A 24,954-nucleotide genomic window follows, 5' to 3' on the forward strand; every position below is an offset into this window, starting at 1 on the left:
CCACAATACTCTGCCAGGATCCTAGACCGTGGGTTCGAATCCCAGACTCGGCCTGATTAAAATCCTTTATTTCTCCTCCCCCTTGCCCCTGTGTTAACGAAAGTAACAAACGCCTAAGACCTGTCGGGCATCCGACCTTCTTCCCAATTAAGTTGATATGCCGCGATATGAGCTGTAGAAATAGAGAACTGTGGAGTTTAACCTCCTCACTGACACTAAAATACCTTGACCTCCTTACAGGCTGTTGTGTCCATCCCTCAATCCAAGGACTACCTGAATGTTGTTATTGATGCTAACGGTCGGGAACAAACAGAATCCAAGGACCAAACGCAGACTGTTTATGTGAGTACCCTGCTTCACTGATAATCGTGATATGTTTTTGTTGCGTCGCCAGTAAATATTTGTCTTTTTTAATGGCACTTCAATTACCACTGTTTCTACTGCAATCTGATCTTGGACTTCGCAATATGATCTTGACTTTGTCGGTGTTTTTTTTACTAAACGTGTGTGTATAATCTCCGATATTCCAGGTGAAGGCAGGTGGCGCCACCTCTGTATATTTCCCCATTGTCCCCGCCACACTGGGTAAGATCGACCTGACCGTCTCCGCTCGATCCACCCTCGCTGCTGACGCCGTCAAGAGACAGCTTCTGGTCGAGGTACTTCATTATCCATTTTTATGTCATCCCCATAAAACACAATCATCTCACTATGTTAGACCCTAAAACATCTCACGATGTTTGACCCGTAAAACGCAATCATCTCACTATGTTTGACCAATGAGGCACAATCATTTCACTATGTTAGACCAATAAGGCACAATCATCTCACTATGTTTGACCAATGAGGCACAATCGTCTCACTATGTTAGACCAATATGGCACAATCATTTCACTATGTTAGACCAACAAGGCACAATCATCTCACTATGTTAGACCCCTAAAACATAATAATCTCACTATGTTAAACCCATAAAACACAATCATTTCACTATGTTAGACCCACAAAACACAATCATTTACTGTGTATGACCAATAAGGCACAATCATCTCACTATGTAAGACCAATAAGGCACAATCATTTCACTATGTTGGACCAATAAGGCACAATCATTTCACTATTTTAGACCAACAAGGCACAATCATCTCACTATGTTAGACCCCTAAAACATAATCATCTCACTATGTTAGACCCCTAAAACACAATCATTCACTATGTTAGACCAATAAAACACAATCCTCTCACTGTGTTCGACCAATAAGGCACAATCATTTCACTATGTTGGACCAATAAAACACAATCATCACAATATGTTAGACAAACAAGGCACAATCATCTCACTGTTTTAGACCCACAAAACACAATCATCTCACTATGTTAGACCAAGAAGGCACAGTCATCTCACTATGTTAGACCGATAAAGCACAGTCGATGCTAAGTTAGGCTACATTTGCGGTTATTATACTGTAAAAACGTTTTGCTTTTAGACACATTTCAAGATAATACAATTGAAATGAAACTTATCAAGTGTGAAAAAGTCAGATGGAATGTGATTACTTCAAACGACGAACTTTCATTAGTGTTATGTGTTATGTCTTATATCAATAATGCCTAGTAATGTGTCAGACATTCCGTTATAGGACACTATCCACAATAAACGTGTAAAGCGAAGAACATTCATTTATGACCAACTGAGGTGTCATAGGTTAGGAAACCTTTCTACAGAACAAAAATCGCGTTTTGATAAAACAGCATGCATTCATATCTAGGGCTATCATAACATACGTATTCACCACGTTATCTCTCTAATGTAGCTCCTGCAGGGTACAGTGTGTTCCAACATGTATTCATCATGTCATCTTTCTTCAGCCCGAAGGAACCCCCAAAGAGTACAATGTTCCTGTCCTGATTGACCTGAAGCAGGCCACCAGTTTCTCCAAGAATGTCCCCATCACTCTGCCACAGAACGTCGTCTCTGGATCACAGACCGCTAGAATCACCGCCATTGGTCAGTGATAAAATAAAACAATACCGTTGCATATCCAGGTGTTCACAGTATATCAAGCATCATGGCGTTACAAAATCACGATTGAATTACTCAATTTCTAAGATTAGTGGTAGCTTGCCAATTTGATTCTGTCTTCTTCAGTGGGTAATCATAAAAAATAATTGTCATTTCAGAGATGCGACATCTATAATGTATCTATTCAGTTCCCACGTTGGTATGCTAGTTAATTTAAGAAAATAAAATGGAATGAATTGAACCGTCTTTATGGCAATATATACAAACTTACAGTTATGTCCAGAATTTAATGCGGCAACTGTTCTGTTTTATCCGACAAACGTCTCTATAACCCTGTCATGTTCGATTAGGTGACCTGATGGGCCCAACTGTAAGTGGTCTAGACAGTCTTCTGCGCATGCCTACCGGATGTGGTGAGCAGACGATGCTGGGGTTGGCACCGGATGTGTTTGTAACCAACTATCTGACAGCAACCAAACAGCTGACAGGAGACATAGAAGACAAGGCAATCAAGTACATGGAATCTGGTATGTCGGTGGTGCCGCCCGAACCTATTTAAACTCATGAATTCCATACCCTTCCCAACAGAAAGTTCCCCGATCCACTCAGCGCTGTGATAGTCATACATGTGTAGAATAAGGACAGCCATAGTGCGACCAAACCTTGTGCATCGGGATCTAGATTCACTGGTTGATGTTTCCTCTTCCTCAAATCTTCGGAATAATGGACAGCAATAATGGGCGATGGGATGAAATGATAAACATTCAATACCATAAACTCCCTTCTCACAGACCCGTGAAGATTCCGGGGTAGAATAGGCCTTCAGCAACCCATGCTTGCCGTAAAAGGTGACTATGCTTGTCGTAAAAGGCGACTAACGGGATCGGGTGGTCAGGCTCGCTGACTTGGTTGATGCATGTCATCGATCCCAATTGCATGGATCGATGCTCATGATATTAATCACTGGATTGTCTGGTCCAGAATCGATTATTTACAGACCGCCGTCATATAGCTGGAATATTGCTGAGTACGGCGTTAAACAACAAACCAAACCAAAACCAAACCCTTCTCACAACAGCATGTCAACGTTTACTTTGAACTTACATGTCACCAATCTCCTCCAGGATACCAGAGAGAGCTGACCTACCAGCACAAGGATGGCTCCTTCAGTGCGTTTGGTGACCGTGACCCATCTGGCAGCATGTGGTACGTTCTGTTAAGACACATGAATTTCTTAGACACACATTTTTAATACAATGTGTACATTTCAAACGCACATACTCCATTAGATGAAATAGATATTATTTTATATTCTACCATAATAATATCTCGCATGAGTTTGCACGTTAGATTATGTTCGGTATTTGTGCTCCCAGGTTGACAGCGTTCGTTATAAAGACGTTCCATCAGGCTAAACCATACACCTTCATCGACGACGATGTCCTCACACGAGCTGTCGACTGGATGGTAGCGAGACAGAAGGCTGATGGTTCTTTCCCTGAACCAGGCCGGGTCATCCACAAGGACATGACCGTGAGTCCTGACTGATCACCCTTCGTTTGTCAACATGTATTACATCTTATTGTGTTTCATTGATATATGTATAGGTTTGTACTGTTATTGTACAAATCCCATTGAATGGTCCAATACCAATAATATTATTTTTTTAAATATGGTTTGTAATCACACACAGTCAACTTCTTTAGTAACACACGTGATGACCTGCAACTTCTCAGCGACTGTCTTTTGGCATTGTCCTTTATGCTGCGTGTCATGCACCTGCAATATTATGAATATAACTGTAAATAATCCCCTTTCCGTTTTTATGTGTTTGTTGTGGTCATTTATATGAATACCTTGAAACATGTTTTACGTTAATAATGACATTAATTATTATATGCCCGTGATTTCTTCTCAAGGGAGGTTCTAACAAAGGTGCTTCATTGACGGCATATGTTCTTATCGCCCTTCTCGAGAACAACGACCTCGTTGGGGTAAGTGAATCTTTATTTAAGAAATAAACGAGTAACCATCAAATTGCGACTGTATATTCGAATTTCCAGGAATAGCGTCAGGATAGAACACTGCTTAATCGTGAAATAAACCACGCTCCGTTCTTGATTGTTCTTTACGACTTATCGCGTAGCTATATCATATATGGAGATAATAGTTGTATACCTATGACCTCTGGCTACAGGAACATTGGGACATGTCTTCATCACTAATAAATAGACACAACCCCTGGCTCTACATGTTCAGTTGAGCATGTTATTTTATTTCATGCACTCATTATTGCACAATAATACTTCCTTTGTGGCGTCTCTTGAATTCAGGCTGTCTACATCTTCTTGTAATTTGCACAGAATGTCCAACAGCGGATACGCACAGCCACGACCAAGGCTCTTCAGTTCCTTGAGAATGAGACTCCAGCAGATGACTACTCACTGGCCATCATCACCTATGCCCTACAGCTTGCCGGCAGCACCAAGACCGACACTTCCTTTGCTACACTAAACTCTCATGCTATTGTTAAAGGTAGCATCGATGTTCTTTCAACTTCTGTATAACTTAAACTCATATTCAACTATGTCCACCAAGGCCACGGTACAATGAGACCGTTTTGGGCCAAACGGATCTGCAGAATTTAAAAGAATGAGTAAAAGGACATTTTGAAAGGAGATCATAAGGCTTATTTAGGTTTGAAGGATGCGGTTGTCTAATTTTTGCACATTAGCAAATCTTTGATACAAACTGATTTTCTTACCGTAATCGAAAAGGTATACACGTATCTCGTAAACAGTTCATCGTTGGTCACGGACATGCTCATGCCTTACATTTTCTTTTTGAAGTTAATGTGTTGGTTAACTACGTTTCCAGATGGATTCAAGTACTGGCACCGTCCTGAGGTCAAGACAACACAGTCCACCACCAAATACTGGAGACCACCATCAACCAAGAAGGCCATCGACATCGAGATGACGGCATACGCTCTGCTGATCTTCGGCGAGAAAAACGATTTCAGCGGCGGTCTTAACATCATGAAGTGGTTGGCGTCACAGCGTAATCCCCACGGCGGATTTTCCTCCACCCAAGTTAGTGTTATATCTACATTGTTAGGAAAAAACACAGGTTCTTATTACAATCAAGACCCACTTCGCCTTCTCTTGAACTCTTGTCTTAAAGTACACAAAGCGCGGTAGGCCCGCGTCGTTGATTTCATTTTAGAATATCTCAAACGCATTAGATATAACAGTATACCTGTTAGAGAAATTGTCTATAAGCCAAAGCATCATTGGTGAGGTCGTTGTGCGTGCGTGCGTGTATTAAAATGGATGTGACTGTTGATCGTGTTGAGTGCAATAAACTCTTCTTGAGTCTTCTTCTTCACACTGGTATGGGGCTCTGTCATATTCTTCCAGGACACGGTGTTGGCCTTGCAGGCTCTGTCTGAGTTCGCCAAGATGGCGTACTCCAACAACTTCGACATCCAGGTGACAGTGAGCAGTGGCAGCTTCAGACACCAATTCTCCGTCAACCAGAACAACGCGCTCGTGCTCCAGAGTGTCGAGGTGAGTACTCACCAATACCCTTCTTTCAGCTGCACACTGATCACACGCTCTACCATGTCAATACTGAACTCGCACATATTCAAAAATGTGCATAAATATTCGCCCATTTATCCGGGTATGAAATGTTCAGTTCTTGACTAGTTCGGCCACTCTTGAGTTTCCTAAAATATTTTTAATGTACATAAAGTTTAATCTCGTTAATCCATATCCACCCTTGAGTTTCCTAAAATATTTTTAATGTACATAAAGTTTTATCTCGTTAATCCATATCCACTCTTGAGTTTCCTAAAATATTTTTAATGTTCATATAATTTAATCTCGTTAATCCATATCCCTTCCAAGTTAACTGGCCCGGATCTACAAATTGAACTTACCAAATCATGGGCAGTACCTATTGTTAAGTACTAATGCTCCCTACAGCATCCCTGGACTAACTGCTTTTCATTGTATGTTATACTTTATATATTACATATTCACGATTTCGTACCCGTTTTTACCTGCAGCTTCCATCCATCCCGAGCAGCGTCAATGTACAGGCTACAGGGTCCGGCATCGCTCTTGTTGAGGTCGGTGGCATCATACGCATACTAGTAGCATGCAACATTGAGTGAGTAGAGTTTTACGCCGCTCTAGCAATATTCCAGCAATACCACGGCGGGGGAACACTTGAAAATGGGATTTACGAGTTGTACCCATGTCAGAGTGAGTGAGTGAGTATGGTTTTACGCCGCTTTTAGCAATATTCCAGCAATATCACGGCGGGGGACACCAGAAATGGGCTTCACACATTGTACCAGTGTCAGGAATCGAACCCGGGTTTTCAGCGTGACGAGCGAACGCTTTAACCACTAGGCTACCCGACCGCCCTTCCATGTCAGAAAAGGAACCCGGGTCTTCGGTGTGGCGAGCGAACCTTTTCCACTTCAGACCCATCGCAAAAAGGCGCATTAACTATGATTATTAGTGTGCAGGTACGACGACGCACCTGTGTTACTAAACTGCAAACATTGTCATCATGGTTATATGCAAACATGCTATTTCGAAATGAGATCATGTTCAATTTGTGTTTGAGACAGTTTACTCTATACTGATAACACTATTCTTTTTTATGATGGCATTTGATATAAATGTTGAGTTACCTGTACATATATAAGTTGGGTGTTAAGTTAACGCTGATAGTGTATTAAGATGTGGTGAAAGCATATTTCTTTAAATGCCGTTCAGGTCGCCGTGTTTTTCAACGTTGAGGCTGAGGTGGAGGAGCCAACGTTTGATGTGACCGTCACGCTTCTGAGTGAGGACATCAACTCCATCACCGTCCAGACCTGCACCAGGTGAGGGTGGGGGCAGCCATCACACTTACTACCGACAGACATAACACATATGTACCCTTAGACATCACGTTGAAGTCTTTCGGCAACTGATTAGGAGTAAAGCATTTTCAGAAGCTGAACATTGCCAACAATTGCCATGATCAGTAGCGGCAACAATAACATGGACGACCGTTGATAATGAGATACACCCTGTTTGTATCAGTCTGTTTTACAAACCTTTATTGCACAGTGACATGTGTTAGTCCAGTGGAGGATCATCCAGTGGAGATCTATTGGCATTGATCTATCACGACGTCATAGTGTTTTCTTGACGACTTACATCATACGCTTTATCCCACTTCGAGTTGCCACACCAACATAGATCTACTTGTCATACACTCACACACGCACACACACGCACAATCACACACACACACACACACACACACACACACGCACGCACACACGCACGCACACACTCACACTCACACACACACTCGCACGCACGCACGCACGCACACACACACACACACGTGCATGCACATCGCTGTTTACATAAACTCGACGTGAAGTAAAAACACATTTCACCTCACCTACACACCTTTACAATGTGCAATTGCATACTGATGGAAAACATTGAAATAGTATATAATTGTTTTAATTCATCATCTGTTTCAAATGCTACAACTCTCCTTTTCGCTTCAATACAACTGCAAGGTTTGGTCATCGGACATAATGAAATACAGAAGGTTGGCTATAATGAGTTAAAAAGGATGATATTCCTCCTTCTGGAGAAAAATCTAATCAGGAGCAAGTCGGGTACCAAAGATGAACGTATGTTTGTTGTGTCTTTAAATCCAACTCCCAAGAAGATCAGCTTGGGTTAACGACTTGCTCATCTTCAAATATTGGAACCATGTTTCCCGCAACCCATTCACATCAATCTTTTTGACATGTGTTTGCGAAGGCTATGTATTTGGTATAATTTTAGGTTCCGAACATTCAATGGTCGAAATGAACAAGTTTAATTTCGATTCATATAAATATGATAAGTATGAGAATGATTTATAAATGGTTTACTCCATTCGTTTAATAATGCATAAAAAATACATAACGGTAATAAAGGACTATTACACATCAGTACCACGTTGCCTCCTCAGATGGTTGTCGACCGGCGCAAGTGGCATGGCAATTCAGGAACTCGGAGTTCCCTCCGGCTTTGATGCCGACCTTGAAACACTCACCAAACTGAAGACCCTCAAGAGGGTCGAGACTCCCAACAAAAAGGTGGTTCTGTATTTTGATGAGGTGAGATATTATCCGTCACCATCCCTTCTCGTTGACTTAATCCATGGTACTGGATTCATTTTATTTAATTAAATGTATTCATAAACACTGTAAATTTATTTTCATATGTTTATATACCGGCTCTTTAATATGTTTCACATCAAAGATTACATTATTTGTATAATTCAAATCTTGCCCAAAATGAACGTATTTCGTAAAACCTATGCTTTAGTCTCTCCAAATAAAGATTGCGTGGAGCGATGCTCATGATATCAATCACTGGATTGTCTGGTCCAGACTCGATTATTTACAGACCGCCGTCATATGGCTGGAATATTTATTTCTGAGTGCGGCGTTTAACAACAAACCAGCCAACCAACCAAATAAATATCGGTCGGCATGTCAGTGAACTTCCTTATTAGTTATAACTGCCTCCGTGGTCCAGTAGACAGAGCGCCTGCCCGGAGAGCGGAAGGTCGTGGTTTCGATCCCCGACCCAGTCGTACAAAAAGGCCTTAAAAGATGGTACTTGTTGTTACCCCACCTGGCCCTCGGCATTAGTATACTGTGTCTGAGTGGAGTATTCTTGTCAACTGCGGCGTGGTATATCAGTGGGCTGGCACTATAAAATCGGTATTTTTCCTGACTAGTACAATCAGACACACACACACACACACGCACATACGCACACGTGCAACAATCTTGAACGCGATGTTAAGCCTCAGTTCGACCCACCTCACCCTCAATAATTACAGTCCAGCTTAAAATAATTTTAAAATATTCAGCGCTACAATGGTATTGTGCACATTGGCCTTATTGGAACAAAACTTTATGACAAGATTCTACTGTTTGTGTTACTAACTCGACTCTGCTAATGTCACAGATCGGGACCACCCCAGTGTGTCTGTCCGTCACCCTCCAGAGAACAGGTCTTGTAGCCAAGTCACAGCCCGTTCCTGTCAGAGTCTACGACTACTATGAGCCAAGTAAGTGTCAAATTCTATCATTATCGATGTGTGTCCAAGGCGCCGCAATGAGATGTTGGAGTTACGTCCCTTAGTCGTACCGGGACCGCTGAACATGTGGTCGAATCACGTAACTCGCCCTCTATATGATTCAAGGTCCGTCAGCAGCACATTTGTGATCATGGGTTTCATAATAGCTGTAAACGCCAATTTTGACTTTTCGCGCACATTTAGTTAACATGCTGTGATTTTAATCAAATACTGTTCAAAGAGGCGTTACAACCACCCACAGTGAGTAGTAGACAGATGTCTAACGGGATCGGTTGGTCCGGTTCGCTGACGTGATTCATGCATGTCATCGATCCCAATTGCGTGGATCGATGCTCATGAGGTCAGTCACTGAACTGTCTGATCCAGACTCGATTATTTGCAGACCGCCGTTATATAGCTGGAATAGTGCGGCGTTTAACAACAAACAAACAAAACCAAAACAGAATAATGCGTGTGTCTGCTCACTCATTCAGGATATTGCCTCTGAACATTAAAACCTTTAGGATTATTATGTTGCACTTACAAAGCACACTGCTATCTGCCAATAGAATGCGTTCATTTCCTTTTTCAGCCAATCAAGTGACAGCGTTCTACCAGTCCAAGCTTCTGAAGAATTCCAACATCTGTAGCGTGTGTGTGGAGTGTGAAAACTGCGTGGTGAGTTCTGATGTGATGTTATGTATAACACATCGAAAACCTTTGATGTAAAAAACTACACCGCGACCCCGGATAACTGAATATCACCTGGGAGATTAAATACAAGAATTGATATTTTGATCTTGCTACATTTATAGTCCTATGGTCTAACGATGATGATATGTTATATCGTTATCCATTACTTAGATGCACTTCACATTGTACTGTACAGTAAACTGCGTTTATAACGAAATGACCGATATAACGAACCTATTTCTTTGTCCAGGCCAATTGCTGTATACATACTTTTAACGAACTACGGTTATTAGGAAATAAAATTAGTGGTCCCTTTGAGTTCGTTAAAACCGTAGTTTACTGTATCTGTATAATATAATCGAAGATATGTGAACAAAACCAGGTAAACAGACAACTGGGTTTGGGTGTTGTCTCGTCTTGATGACGCACTACCTTGTCGATGAACTCAAGTCAGTTTCAGGGGAGTTACGATGTAATATATACCGTGGTAGAGCACACACAGGCTTCCATTAGGACATGTTCCCTTAATTATGTCTGTCAGTATGATTTTCCTGCAGACAATGTGTGCATCAGCTGTGTGATGTGTGTATGGTTGCACGGCAGACAATGTGTGCATTAACTGTGTGGTGTGTGTATGGTTGCACGGCAGACAATGTGTGCATCAGCTGTGTGATGTGTGTATGGTTGCACGGCAGACAATGTGTGCATCAACTGTGTGATGTGTGTATGGTTGCAAGGCAGACTACGTGTGTATCAGCTGCGTGATGTGTGTATGGTTGAACGGCAGACTATGTGTGCATTATTTGTGTGATGTGTGCAAGATTTCACTGCAGAAATTATTTGACAACTTTGACGTCTGTATTTCTAGGCCAAGGCCGGGAGATGAACACACTCACTGAGAGAATCACCACACAGAGAAGATCACATCACATTCGGAGACATCAAGAAGGAAGAATGTGTTCTACACATTTCATGTTGCGCGTTTATGTAATAAAATGTCCATTATAAACATACTCTTTGTTTGTATTGAATTTATCACAACGTCATCGGCAGAGAATATCACAACTCGATTTTTCGCCGAAACAAATAGCATGTGGCGTATAAGGAAAAATAGCGGTTAAAATTAAATGAATTGTGCAAAAAAAAATCAGTGATGATGCCAGAGTGTTCGCGAAATGGGTAGGCGTGTCCCACCCTACCGGTAGCACCCACACTCACAGAATGTGCATAAAAAGTAAGTGCTTGTTTGTTGCCTGACACCCGCAGAACAATACTCTGTGGGGCCAGTGATACGACCAGTACCAGTGATAGACCAGAAAACCCAGTGACACGATAGCGCATTTACTGATTTTGTTCAAATTAAAAACGGTATACACATGACATACATATGACTCTCCAATCTTTATAAAATCAGATCTTAGTCCTCGCCATCGCAAAACAAAGGTCTGATCACATCCCATTACAGGTCACGTCAGAACGACCTTTCGCGAACTTTGACCGACCAATGAAATAACTAACAAGAAGTCGACATTAGCCAATCAGAAAGCAGTTTTCTTGAGCTATACGGCACTAGTGACAAACTGGCGACTTCCATTCCAGACTACGTCGCTTTGAAATATATTTTGACGAAGTTCTTGATTCAAAATTTGAAAACTGAACAAAAGAAAATTCTGGAATGTCTAATAGATGGCCGAGACTATATGGCAGTACAGTAAACTACGTTTATAACGAACACGCTTATAACGAGCTGAAGGATATAACGAACTTTATGTATGGTCCCGGTCAATTGCTGTATTTGTGCTGTATATATGCTTATAACGAACTGCGGTTATATCGAACTAAAATTAGTGGTCCCTTTGACTTCGTTATAACCGTAGTTTACTGTACTTCCCATGGGCTATGCAAAGTCTCTTTCGTTCAAATGTTTATCCCATTGAAGCGAGAGACGTTCGACAATTTCAGCCGTCGTACAGCCCGTACCTGTCGTTCGGAATAACCCGTGTTAACCTTTTCGAGGTTGCATGATTAGAAAACATATTTCGACTGTCACTTTCCTGATCTGGTAGGTGGCGCTCTGATTGGTCGGGTGAAAGATCGTTCTGACGTGACCCCGTAAGGGGATGTCCTTAGACCTTTGTGAAGCAGTAGCAAGAACTAACATCTGATTTAAATGAGGTGGTGACTATCCCGTGGTCGTTTCTCTGTATATCTCACTTCCGTAGATAACGAATATCTCCATCACGGCAGGCACACTACAGATATTCATGAATAGGTTGTTTGAAGGTATGATTGTCAATGAATTCAAGGGATTACAGCCTGTTTGTCTTCTCCCAACACAATTGTTGCAATTGGTAGGTGGATATAGATGTGTCAACATGACACTGTACATGCACATAATAATCAACATGGATGAATGAATGCTAAAGATAATTAATCAAATGACTCATCAAAACCTCCAAAAGAATGTTCGTGTTTACAACTGGTTTACTTGAACAGTATTTTAGTTAACTCGCAGCGTAAGGAAAGCCTGATGTAACGCAGGTCTTAGACGTTGACCAGCTTGGTGAAATCCACGGGCACTGGCAAGCTGCTGACAAACCAAAGACTATAACCAGTGCGATTCGAACCCCCTAGCATAGGTTCCGAACATACCTCAGGGATGCAACTGAACACACAAAAAGGGAAAAACCGTATCATTATAAATCTGTAAAAACATGCTACTTTCTGAATAGTTCTCTGAATAGTTCTTTACAACTGGAACTGTGTATTGATGGATGACTTAGTTGTTTCCTTGCATCCGTCCTCAGCAATATTCAAGCTGAGACGGAACCTGAAAATAATCAGGACCAGACCATCAAGTGATCAATATTACGAGCAACGTCCCACGCGGCTGGATGGGTGGGTGAGTTGGGTTTAACGCCGCTTTTAACAGTATTCCAGTTATATCACGGCGTGTCAGCTTAATGTGGGAGGAAAGCCCGAAGTGATGCAGGTCTCAGATGTTTACCACTTCGGTGAAACCCACGAGCACGGGTGTGGTGCTGACAAACCTTGAAACATAATCGGGGCCACGCGGCTGGAGTACGATGACGTGCAACGGGTCTGAATGCACCAACAATGGTTACCATGTCCACTTCATTCAGCAAGAACTGTAAGAAATGAGTTTTGTGACAAAAGTGGTAATTTGAAGTCATAGAAATTCTCATGGAGCTTGTGAATCCTTCCAAAAACTAGCGATAACCAGTGATGATATGTTCAGCAGGTGCATAGGAATGTGGGTGTATTTGCAAACACATTTGCTGGATGTACCATCGAATGCATTTTGCATGACTTTTTGTTTCGAATTTTTTTTTGATGCAATGGTGTTGGTATAGGAGTATGATATCTTGATTTTGAAACATATATATTTTTTGGAAGATATTTCCTTAATTAATTAAATTCATACCCTTGTTGGCCAATTTCAAATGTATGAACACCTTATCATGAGTTGAATCGTCATATTTCGTGTTATCATGAAGATTCATTAACTAACATCATCAAACATCTTCAGCAAAGTTGGAGATCGCATCTCAGTACAATAAATTTGCTTCGATTGCAGATATTTTGGTTGTAACGACCCTGAAATATCAGTTTTGTACAGTATAAACCCGTTTTCATATATAATGCACGTCCAAAAAATAAAGCGGGTGAATGCAATAATTGAATATCGATGCCATACCAATAATGTATTTAAATCCATGCATCTCCGGGGATACAAGTGTATCTCAATAAATGGAAATTGATAAACGCTGCATTTACGAATGTCACAGACTATAACGCATGAAGGTCTTACTTTGTACGCGCTTCAAACGCCGCTCCACCCCACACAAATACTAATACTAACTAGGGCGGCTGGTTGCCTGGTGGCTAAAGTGTTCGCTCGTCACGCCGAAGACGTTCGATTCCCTTCATGGGTGTCCCCCGCCGTGATATTGCTGGAATAAATTGCGTTAAACCATATATAGAGCTGAATGTGATCAGCCCTGGTGGGGGGAATCAACTCGGCGGGTAAAGTTCAATGTGATCAGCCCTGGTAGAGGGAGTCAACTTGGCGGGTAGAGTTGAATGTGATCAGCCCTGTTGGAGGGAATCAACTCGGCGGGTAGAGTTGAATGTGATCAGCCCTGGTGGAGGGAATCAACTCGGCGGGTAGAGTTCAATGTGATCAGCTCGGGTAGAGGGAGTCAACTCGGCGGGTAGAGTTGAATGTCACACGTGTAATCTCGTGGTGTGTGTACCCTGTCAGCTAAAAGGAACATATTTAAAAACACTTGAGATATGGTCGGTCACCTGCTTTATCTCCCTGTGGGGACACTATATAAGACCACCCGCTTTTGGCCCAGATGAGCTGAGGGGCTGACTTTGTTAAGGTGAGAAACTTTGGGTACAACGGTCGTGTGGGATCCCCGTACACTTTCTCCACGACCTTGCCTTTTCATTTGATATCCTGAAAGTACCGAGTACTGCATACGCACTTTTGCAGACGATTGTTTCACAAAAAAATTCCATTACCTGGACCGGCATGTATATGATCACGATTTGGTGATTGAGAAAACTTTCAGAATCTTCTGAGTTTTTAATCTCATATCAGTATTATGTAAATCTATATTTAACTGAAAATCGATTACTGAGAAAAGTTAAGCGGCGAGGCGTTCTAATTTCGCGCTATATTAATGCTTATTTAATGAAAACGTTTGCCATTACAGAATTGAAATCGACTCTCAAAATTGAGCCATCGAGATTTTGACAGCTCTTTTATTTCCGTTTTCGGACATTAAATATTTCATTGATTTGGCGTTTTCATATATATAGCTGTGCATGGATAGTTGTCAACTCAATGCCTTAGTATTATAAAAGTGCAATTGACTCGTGAAATAGAGCTGTCAGCAAATTCACTATTTCATTTATTGCATTTCTCGGACATAACACACCAGGTTGAAGGGAACTATTTGTATTTAATCACCGTCTTAACGAGATTAGGTAATGACTTCTGTCAGTAAGGACATTGATAATATCGAGATGTAAAATCAAGTTACACGATGTCTTTCAATTTAATAAAAAAAACAATCGTTTGCAGTATTGTCGTAATTTCCTGATGGTGTTCAGATATCCGGTGTATTGTTATCAAATGTCAGTCGGCACACGGTAATCTTTCAAACAACGTAAATGAATGTGAGGTACATATCTGCGTTCAAACCAAAGTTCACTTCTCTTCTTGTTTTCCAGGTAGCCACGATGCTGAAGTTCTTCGTCCTAGTTGTCCTCCTGGGGGCGACGTTCGCCAAAGAGTAAGTATACATTTTATTTCACAAATAGGCTTTAGTTTATCAATACACAAACATAACAATAAAACCTCGTTAAATTGAACTCCACTATATCGAAATATCGTTTAACCGAAGTGACTAGTGGTTCCATCAGAGTCGCAACAGAACTATTGTCCAATATTGGCACTTCGCTTGTCTCGAAATCGACATGTAGAATATTATGTTCGATTGTCACCGAGTCTTCGAGTTAACATAGCCCCACTGTACCTAGATATGATCTCGTGTATCTTGGTGCCTTATTCCTTAAACTCTGCTATAAAGCGGTGGCAATAGTAATGCGACTTGGACCCAGGCAACGGGTGTCGAATTTCAAAAAAATACTTTTAACAAAGATTCACCTGTTCCTCATTACAACTGCTGGTCATTTTACCAAAAATAAAACATAAAACATAAAACATAAAACGAAACCACCGCGCAGGTCACAAGCGTTGACTTTTCTGAGCTCTATCAGAACACTGATCCCAAAGACCATAGCATATTTTTGCAACCAAAGTTCGAGAATTTTACACTAAATGGATGTTTCAATTTCGGCTTAAACATAACTTGTTTAAAGGTTGTTTAAGTCGAGGTGAGTGGATGAGAATGGATGAACGCCATACTTAAGTGGACTTATCACATTGTACCCAAACTCGATAAGATCCGGGGTAGAATAGGTCTTCAGCAACCCATGCTTGCCGTAAGAGGCGACCAACGGGATCGGGTGGTCAGGCTCGCTGCCTTGGTTGGTGCATATCATCATATCCCAATGGCGTGGATCGATGCTCATGATGCCAATCACTGGATTGTCTGGTCCAGACTCGATTATTTACAGACCGCCGTCATATAGCTGGAATTTTGCTGAGTGCGGCGTTAAACAACAAACAAACAAACAAATCACATCGTACCATTGTGACGAAATAAGCCCGGCTTCCAATATGACGATGGATCGCTTTAACCACGAGACTAGGAATTTAATTAATCACCTGATAAATGTTACCCTGGTTACATGTCCATCAGTGTAAACATTTAATCACCCTGTAACGAATCGGCAAGGTTTGTGTATTCAGCGAGTAAATATTGTTTTACACAAATTCCATGTGTATTAAGTCTGCCATTATCGCTATCACCGCAGCGCTTATTCGCCGTGATGATTCAACACGGATGCGCCCGGACCAATCACACCCTTTACGGATATTACAAGCAAATAAACTATTTGAGTTTGCGAGGATTACTGTAGAAGCATTTTGATGTGTTTACACGTGATGTGTCGCAATACTCCAGAAGAATAGACGCATGACATTTTGACATTTATATTATTGGCTACACAGTCCCCGGTGGCCTTTGAGAATACCCTGGCTTGGTTTTTTGAAATATTTGAGTTGTTTCGTTTAATGCAAACGCAGTGGACATTCTTAACTATATATGACTTATTTTGGTGTCAACAAACATTTAACAAAATTTACGGATTGACCAAGGCTACTGTTTCAAACTGGCCGCGGCCTTGCCGATAACCATGACAACAGACTGGTTAACCTACACTCACGTTTGAACCTTGACACGCAATGAGCTAGCCTCATGTATAATGTACTGATGCGAGATTTAGCGGGCAGGTTTTACTTAAAGACATTTCTTTGTTTCGTCCTCTCACAGGTCTCAGTACGTCCACAAACATTTAGATAACTCGCTTTACCCCGAAGTACTAGACATTGCTGCGTCGATGTGTGTAAATAACTGTCGCTTGTGCCACGAGTCACTTAGACAGTCTTTCATTACATTTGTCACCCTACGCCTCGGCTGTTTACTGTTAAAGGTCGCTAAAGACAATATATTTTTGGCAATTTTATTTTTCTCTTTGTTTCGACTACTATAGCAACACGCTTCTAAATACTGTAACACATCCGCAAACCACGATAAGAAGTTTGTTTGTTTGCTGTGTAACGCCGCACTCAGCAGTATTCCAACTATGTTTCGGTGGTGTGTAAATAATCGAGTCTGGACCACACAATCCAGTGATCGACATCATGAGCATCTATCCACGCAATTGGGATGCGATGATATGCATCAACCAAGTCAGCGGCCTGACCACCCTATCTTGTTAGCCGCCTCTTACGACAAGCATAGTCGTCTTTTACGGTAAGCATGGGTTGCTGAAGACCTATTTTACCCCGGATCTTCACGGGCGCACGACAAGTAGGAAACAGTGGTGTAGGGTATGTGTCTCTGTTACCGTGATAGACACAGGAGTGGCTGACTAGCCTGGTAAGTTAAAGCGTTCGCTCGTCACGCCGCACCTGGGTCCGATTCTCCACATGGGTAGAATGTGTCCATTTCCCCACAGTGATATTGCTGGAATATTGCCCAATGCGGCGTAAAACCACACTCACTCAGTCAATTGATAGACAGTAGACAGGGGGTGGTAGCCTTGCCTGGTGTTAAAAGCCTTCGCGACTCGCGCAGTAGGCCTTGATTCGATGACCAACATGGGAAAAATGGGGAAAATTCATTTTTGGTGTACTCCGTCGTGCTGGAATGCTGTCAAAGGTGGCGCTTAAACGTAGCCACTCACTTCACATACGGACATGGTGCAATGCTTAATAACATTGCAGTTGGGAAACGCACGGTATCGCCTTGTGTTGCCACATCGACAAATGTAAGGTGGAGCTCAATTTTCAAAATAATGCAGTGAAGCCGTAAATCTGCCAATGCAGCTTATACAGGCATATTTATTGATACAGATATTTTGACCCGTGAAGATTCTGGGGTAGAATAGGTTTTCAGCAACCCATACTTGTATCAGTGTCAGGGGTCGCAGCAACGTGCCCTACATTTTGTATTGTGAGTGAGTTTGGTTTAACGCCTCTTTGAACAGTTTACCAGTTGTATCACGGCGTGTCAGATGAAAACCTTCAAGATTAATGGAAAGATATGTCTCTCGACTTGATGATGAGTTAAGTAAGGCCATGTCAACTCTGTAAATCTCTTTGTTTTGTGTGTACCGCACGACAATCTTAATTGACGTTTCAGATTATGGAATTACAGATACATTGATAGCCGGTCCTCCAGGTCAGGTTTACCGTGCACACTTACGGTACATTGGAGTGCGTTTGGTGTAACGCCGCTTTGAGTGAGTGAGTGAGTGAGTTGGGTTTAACGACGCTTTGAACAGTATTCCAGTTATATCACAGCGTGTCGGCATAATGTGGCAGGAAAGCCCGAAATGATGCAGATTTTGGACGTTTACCACGATCATAGGTTTCTGGCGTTCCCAAGGGGCGCAACTCTGCCACCCGTGCACCCTTTCGTATTGTGATCGCGTGTTTAGCAGCCGTATTTTGCATATTCAATGGTGGACAGTCCTGTGTCATTATGTCGTTATCATCATATCATTAATATACGTGTCGGAGGCACGGGTGGCCCAGGAGTCTACGGCATGCTGTACAGAATTGCGTCCTTAAGTGTGTCAGAAGCTTGGGTTCGAATCCTAGATTCGTCATGGCTATGTATCAAGGATTGGTAGCACTTTAAGTGGTAAACGTGTAAGACCTGCATCACTGGGGCTTTCCTTCACACGAGGGGCGGTCGGGTAGCCTAGTGGTAAAAGCGTTCGCTCGTCACGCCGAAGACCCGGGTTCGATTCCCGACATGTGTACAATGTGTGAAGCCCATTTCCGGTGTCCCCCGCCGTGATATTGCTGGAATATTGCTAAAAGTGGCGTCAAACAATACTCACTCACTCCTTTTACACGAAGCTTACACAACGTGAATTTACTGACATACTGTCCAAAGTTGCGTAAACACACCTTCCTTACTGATAGCGTTAAAAGCGACGTTAAACCCAACTCCCTCACTCAATATATGCGACGTTAAACTCACGCCTCGATATAGGAGAATATTCTCAATATGATGTAGTTCATGCATATGTCGACCAGGTATAGATCAAATATAGAAATGGCATTTGGGTTCCAGTTCCTATGTCGTGCTCTCCCCGACATCCGTCAGACCGGGCATGGATTTTGAGGTCAGTGCCAACATCCTCAAAGCCACCGCTAACGTCAATGTCAAGGCCGCGCTCGTTAAGGGGACGCAATCCATCGCTTCTGCAAGCGGAGTTCTTGTGCAAGGTAGGTAACCATTCAGAATGACCATTATTATCGCTATTTGTTAACAAACCAATAGTATCCGAGTATCCTATAACCTATGTAGCTATATACATTGTTTTTTGAAAATCAATGTTTTATTTTATTTACAGGTCAGCCCCAAAGTATAACCATCAAGGTAATTAGAACCATTTTATTTATTCTATTTTTATATTAATATACGGATCGAGTTATTCATCACCAAAAGAGGTTATAACGCGAGTGTGTTTGGGGTTGGTCAATATCTTGCATTAGGAATAAACATTGTATTTAGCGAGCCTTGGAGAGTTAAATACATAGTGTTTATTCCTAATACAGGATATTTACCATCCCCAAAACACACAAGCGTGATAACCTCTTTATCATATAATGTCATTCTTTAATTCTGTGCTTTAAAATCGCTTTCCCTCTCTCACAAACATTACCCAAACATTGCGAGTTTTCCTGGAATGCGCGCATTTATATTTATTACGTCACAGGGTAAGTGATGTGTCAGTCGGACAGTGACTGTAGCCAATATAGTTTCAACTGAAATCTGTTTCTTATACAGTGGCGAAGCAGCATATACGCAAAACAACAGTTGTCTTTAATTGCCTTTCGCGGCAATCAATCGGTCTGTCCGCTAGGGTAACTGCCCTTTGTCAAAGGGAAGCTACTCGAACCCTAGTCTATGAGACGTCACGGCCACGGCCAAACGTTGTTGACAGTCGGTCTGTCCTGTCATAACGTTAAGAAGTGTAGTCAGATATACACACAGCGACAAAACGAAACAAGGTAACAATTCAAATATATTTCGGCCAAATCCAACTATTTAATTTGTGGAGAAGGTTTCAAGCCGCAGAGGTCTACAAGCACAGATATGGCTACTGATCCCGCTTGGCTAGGCCTCGTACCCTCGCAAAATTGTTTCGAAATTTATATCTCCAAAGTTGCAAAACTTATAAAATGCCTTAGCTACGTCACAGTAGGACACTGATTTTCAGTATATTAGTCTGTTTTTTTATAATGATAGCAATTATCCCTGTAGTTTATCCAAATTCCCGATGGTTAATTCTGACTCGATCGCCGAATGACGAGGGCGACGCCATGTTTGTTTATAAACAGTGAAAGTAGTCCTACTTAACCTTTGATATTTGCATCTCTAATCGCATATGACCCCAACGGATATTGTTTTTATCGGTTGGCTTTATCCTGTCGAGAAACCTACCCATTATATGATAAACAAATCTCCCCAAAGTCTATATTATGTGTAGGCTCCTGGATAAAGTAGATCTGAGGATCGGGTAGTTATAGCTACAATATGAGAATTAGGTGAGTGTGTGTCATCGTACCCTGACGGCGTGGATCTCAGCTGGTTAGTTGGACCACTTTTTGATGTGGATCAGGGGCGGTCGGGTAGCCTAGTGGTTAGAGCGTTCGCTCGTCACGCGGAAGACCCGGGTTCGATTCCCGACATGGGTACAATGTGTGAAGCCCATTTCCGGTGTCCCCCGCTGTGATATTGCTGGAATATTGCTAAAAGCGGCGTAAAACCATGCTCACCCACCCACTCACTCACTCACTGATGTTTGAATAGGATCCGGGTTTGAATAGGACTTCAGCAACCCATGCTTGCCGTAAAAAGCGACCATGCTTGTCGTAAGAGGTGACTAACGGGATCGGGTGGTCAGGCTCGCTGACTTGGTTGATGCATCTCATCGTATCCCAATTGCTCGATGCTCATAATGTCAGTTATTGGATTGTCTGGTCCAGACTTGATTATTTACAGACCGCCGTCATGGGGCTGGAATATTGCTGAGTGTGGCGTTAAACAAGAAAAAAGCAAAGATTTTGTACAGGCCATCATGTTGCTGGTTGTGACGTTAAATAACACTGTCTTATCTGGTTCATTTGCTCGTGTCTACCTCTATCACTATTATTGTTTGGTTTGGTAATGCATTATTTGATGTGGATATCTATATTCACTGTAGAAACACTTTTTGAATTAGGATCACATTTGACTCCTTGCATGATCAGGTTCCCAAAGATCTCAAAAGCGGAAGCTACAAGCTGAAGGTGACAGGAAGTGGTGGTTTGACCTTCAGTAACGAGACAACGCTGACCTACAACCACAAGAGCATGTCCATCTTCATCCAGACGGACAAGGCCATGTACAAGCCTGGTCAAACAGGTCAGTCGACGAAAGAGATAATTTACGGGGCCTACTGTTTAAAAGTCAGGGAGCGTCCGAGATCGCCCCGGAGCGTCCGCGGGGTTTAATAAGACGTCCGGGAGTAATTTAAAAAGCTCATTAAAATCACATCTTGGTTTTCGCTACCGCTAAACAATGATCTGAAGACATCCCATTACGCAATCACAGGAGTGTCTGGTCCGGACTCGATTATATACAGAACGCCGTCATATAGCTGGAATATAGCTGAGTGCGGCGTTAAACAAACAAACAAACAAAGCATCACATTACCGGTCACGCCAGAACGACCAATCAAAGCGCCGCTTAACAGATTTGGAAAGTGATCGGAATACTTTTTCTAATCATGCAACTTCGGAAAGGTGAACACGGAGTATTCCGATGAAGTGACGGGATGTACGACTGATTCCCTCCATATCATCGTCTGTCTCTTGCTTCAGTGGGATAAACATTTGAAACAAAAGAGACTTGCATAGCTTGAGTGAAGTACTTCCAGAATGTGGAATGACCTGTTCTTACAGCCAGTCTTCAAATTGTAAATCCAGAATTTTGTCCTTGTATTTTTTGTAGCGTAGTATGGAAGACGCCAGTTTCAAACCCGTGCTGTCGATATCTTGTTAACTGGTTATTTAATTGATCGGTCAAAGTTCGCGAAACGTCGTTCTGACATGACCTGTTAAAATGGTAAGAATCGAAATCAGGAACAGTTGTGGAACACAGGGTCTTCTAGTCCCATTTGATTCAGTTGGAATTGGTAGGAGCCATTGCTATTCATCAGTCCGGAGGGTCCAAATGTTTTCTGATGAATAAGACCTATAACTGCTGATCATGAAGCGTCAGCCTTCTGTCGAAGGTGCCTATGTATATATCCAACTCCCCATCTGACTGCCCCTCGCACTTAGGGTGGTGCCACGACTTGCACTGCTCCCAAGAAACGCCTTTACAACAACAACGGTTGCCACCCAGCAAATGTTGCTGATTGTTCCCCGGACGCTGTTTAGTAAGACCTCAATTGATTAATGATATTTATATATCATGCTAGTGAGTGCATTAGTTGACATACGCACATTAATGAATTGGTATTTAGGGGTTTAATGTGTTTGGGGTTTCCATCATTGTGAACAGTATTTCAGAGGTTTCGCGGCCAAGAAATAAACAGCGTTTCAGGTCATTGAAACAAAAAAGCACGAGTATGGGTGAATGAGTGAGTTTGGTTTCACGCCGCTTTTAGCAATATTCCAGCAATATCACGGCGGGGGACACCAGAAATGGGCTTCACACATTGTACCCATGTCGGGAATCGAACTCGGGTCTTCCGCGTGACGAGCGAACGCTTTAACCACTAGGCTACCCGACCGACCCTTACGGGTATGGTGCGAGTAGAAAACAGTGGTTCTGGTTGGTAATTTCCTCTTCATATATGACGCCAAATTACTTTGCGATGTGGATCTAAAATTATTGCATTCGTTAATTTCAGTCCATTTCCGGGCCTTTGCCATGTTCCCCGACATGAAACTGTACACCGGCGACATGAACATCGACATCTTCGTGAGTAACATCTTACGGCTTTACAAATTATTTCTTTTAAAATTAAGCAAACAGCAATTCATTAATTGTTGACAATGTGCCAATACACAATTCTATGTTGGACATACATTAAAAAAAATTCGAAATAATATTTACAAATAATTATGTAGACAATATATTTTAATTTGTGATAATATCCCAGAGTCTCTGCATCGTCGTCATGTGTAAATACACCATGTGTTTCAATGTTTACAGGATCCCAACTCAAACAAAATCAAGCAGTGGGTGGCAGTGAAGGACGCTAGCGGCGTCAACACAAACTACCTCCCCACCTCCAGCCAACCTGTACTCGGTGACTGGAAGATCAAGGTCACAGCCGGTGTAAGTAGTTTACCCCATTATCTCTGACTAAGAACTGAGGTCGCCTCCGTGGTGTAGTGGTAGAGCGTCCACCCGGAGTGCGGAAGGTCCGGGGTTCGATCCCCGGCCGCGCCATACCAAAAAGACCTTAAAAGATGGTACTTGTTGTTACCCTGCCTGGCACTAAAACAATGACTGGTCGGCTCGGAGTCATTTTTCTGTGTCTGAAGGGGGTATGCATGTTAGTCTGTGGCATGGTATCTCAGTGGGCTAGAACTATAAAATGGACATCAGTCCGGACACACACACACACACACACACCGTTCTTGGACGTGACCTCAAACCCTATGTCACGTCACCTCCAAAGAACTGAACGTGCCTACATACATTCATCGTTCATATGTCATTAATAATGTATTTATTACATCTATATTGAAAAATCCGTAACTTGGTGATAATTGTGAATCTGTATGTCTTGCAGGCTGTGACAGAAGAGAAGGTGTTCACCATCGCTGAATATGGTAAGATTTATACAAGAACATTTCTCCGACTGATTTAGTGAATGAGGTTACGAGTTTTGGTTTACAACGTGTTAACAATATTCAGCTGTTTCACGGTAAACTCAAGAGGTTACTTGAACGCGGATGGCGAGCGTTACGAACGGACGCTTCAGAACTACGAGGACACCCGACTGACTCATCAGATTAGAAGGGCATGTTTGCAATTAATCACAATCTGACTAAAGTTGAGCGTCGTTCATCGGGCACAGTGTCTTGGCGAGTTTTGTGTCATTGTTCCACGATTGTGTGGATCGTAATTCATGCTTTCAGTAACCTGTTTGTCCTGTCCATATTCGATCATGTTCAAGCCCCTGATGAAGCTTGGGTGAGTGAGTTGAGTTTAATGCCGCTTTTAACAGTATTCCAGTTACATCATGGCGTGTCAGCTTAATGTGGGAGGAAAGCCCGAAGTGACGCAGGCCTCAGACGTTTACCACCTCGGTGAAACCGACGAGCACGAGTATTGTGCTGACAAACCTAGAAACATAATCGGGGTGAACCGGGATTCGAAGATGAAGCTGAAACATAGCTGACTACAACTCACTCATAATGTATCTGTCATTGTACATGATAATCACTGAACGGTTTTCGTTCTTTCAGTTTTGCCCAAATTCGAGGTAACAGTAGAGCTACCAAGCTATGGACTTGTGTCTGACGACCACATCACTGCCACAGTCAAAGCCAAGTAAGTCAAGAGTGTCTTTCCATTGTACTGTTGGAGGGTTACAAGTATTCCAAGTGAACTTATTTCACATGCAACTGACGTCAGGTGATCTTGGTAAGAGTTGAGGTTTAGCTGTTTTTGTATACAGCGATGTTCTCATGACATAACGACTTCAAGGTCCGCGACATCGGCTAACACGAAATTGTTTTTATCTCCGAAATAGAATAAGTGCCCATCACCCCATTTCTAGTCGTAAGAGGCGAATAAATTGAGAAACGGAGGATTCCGAGTCAAAAT

At 42.2% G+C, this 24,954-nt stretch overlaps 2 protein-coding genes across 18 annotated transcripts in view; both read left to right on the forward strand.

The window, feature by feature from the left end:
* Window positions 1–10,893, forward strand: part of LOC124117076 (CD109 antigen-like) — a 59,353-nt gene extending 48,460 nt beyond the window's left edge. For all 10 annotated transcript variants that reach the window (XM_048387541.1, XM_048387542.1, XM_048387540.1 and 7 more), the window contains exons 22-37: window positions 241–342; window positions 531–659; window positions 1,870–2,008; window positions 2,374–2,550; window positions 3,148–3,229; window positions 3,400–3,556; window positions 3,943–4,017; window positions 4,387–4,558; window positions 4,901–5,115; window positions 5,443–5,592; window positions 6,096–6,158; window positions 6,817–6,926; window positions 8,066–8,213; window positions 9,076–9,178; window positions 9,780–9,865; window positions 10,749–10,893. In XM_048387541.1, coding sequence (XP_048243498.1) covers window positions 241–342; window positions 531–659; window positions 1,870–2,008; window positions 2,374–2,550; window positions 3,148–3,229; window positions 3,400–3,556; window positions 3,943–4,017; window positions 4,387–4,558; window positions 4,901–5,115; window positions 5,443–5,592; window positions 6,096–6,158; window positions 6,817–6,926; window positions 8,066–8,213; window positions 9,076–9,178; window positions 9,780–9,865; window positions 10,749–10,766 — 1,926 coding nt within the window. In that variant the 3' untranslated portion in view covers window positions 10,767–10,893. The remainder of the gene's footprint in view (window positions 1–240; window positions 343–530; window positions 660–1,869; window positions 2,009–2,373; window positions 2,551–3,147; window positions 3,230–3,399; window positions 3,557–3,942; window positions 4,018–4,386; window positions 4,559–4,900; window positions 5,116–5,442; window positions 5,593–6,095; window positions 6,159–6,816; window positions 6,927–8,065; window positions 8,214–9,075; window positions 9,179–9,779; window positions 9,866–10,748) is intronic.
* A 3,323-nt stretch (window positions 10,894–14,216) lies between these two features.
* Window positions 14,217–24,954, forward strand: part of LOC125371719 (CD109 antigen-like) — a 44,768-nt gene continuing 34,030 nt past the window's right edge. For all 8 annotated transcript variants that reach the window (XM_048387559.1, XM_048387560.1, XM_048387558.1 and 5 more), the window contains exons 1-9: window positions 14,217–14,289; window positions 15,146–15,207; window positions 19,189–19,343; window positions 19,472–19,497; window positions 21,375–21,528; window positions 23,024–23,094; window positions 23,329–23,454; window positions 23,915–23,954; window positions 24,594–24,678. In XM_048387559.1, coding sequence (XP_048243516.1) covers window positions 15,155–15,207; window positions 19,189–19,343; window positions 19,472–19,497; window positions 21,375–21,528; window positions 23,024–23,094; window positions 23,329–23,454; window positions 23,915–23,954; window positions 24,594–24,678 — 710 coding nt within the window. In that variant the 5' untranslated portion in view covers window positions 14,217–14,289; window positions 15,146–15,154. The remainder of the gene's footprint in view (window positions 14,290–15,145; window positions 15,208–19,188; window positions 19,344–19,471; window positions 19,498–21,374; window positions 21,529–23,023; window positions 23,095–23,328; window positions 23,455–23,914; window positions 23,955–24,593; window positions 24,679–24,954) is intronic.

This window comes from Haliotis rufescens, unplaced genomic scaffold, assembly GCF_023055435.1.
Source record: "Haliotis rufescens isolate VD_foot unplaced genomic scaffold, xgHalRufe1.0.p SCAF_7, whole genome shotgun sequence".
Classification (NCBI taxonomy): domain Eukaryota; kingdom Metazoa; phylum Mollusca; class Gastropoda; order Lepetellida; family Haliotidae; genus Haliotis; species Haliotis rufescens.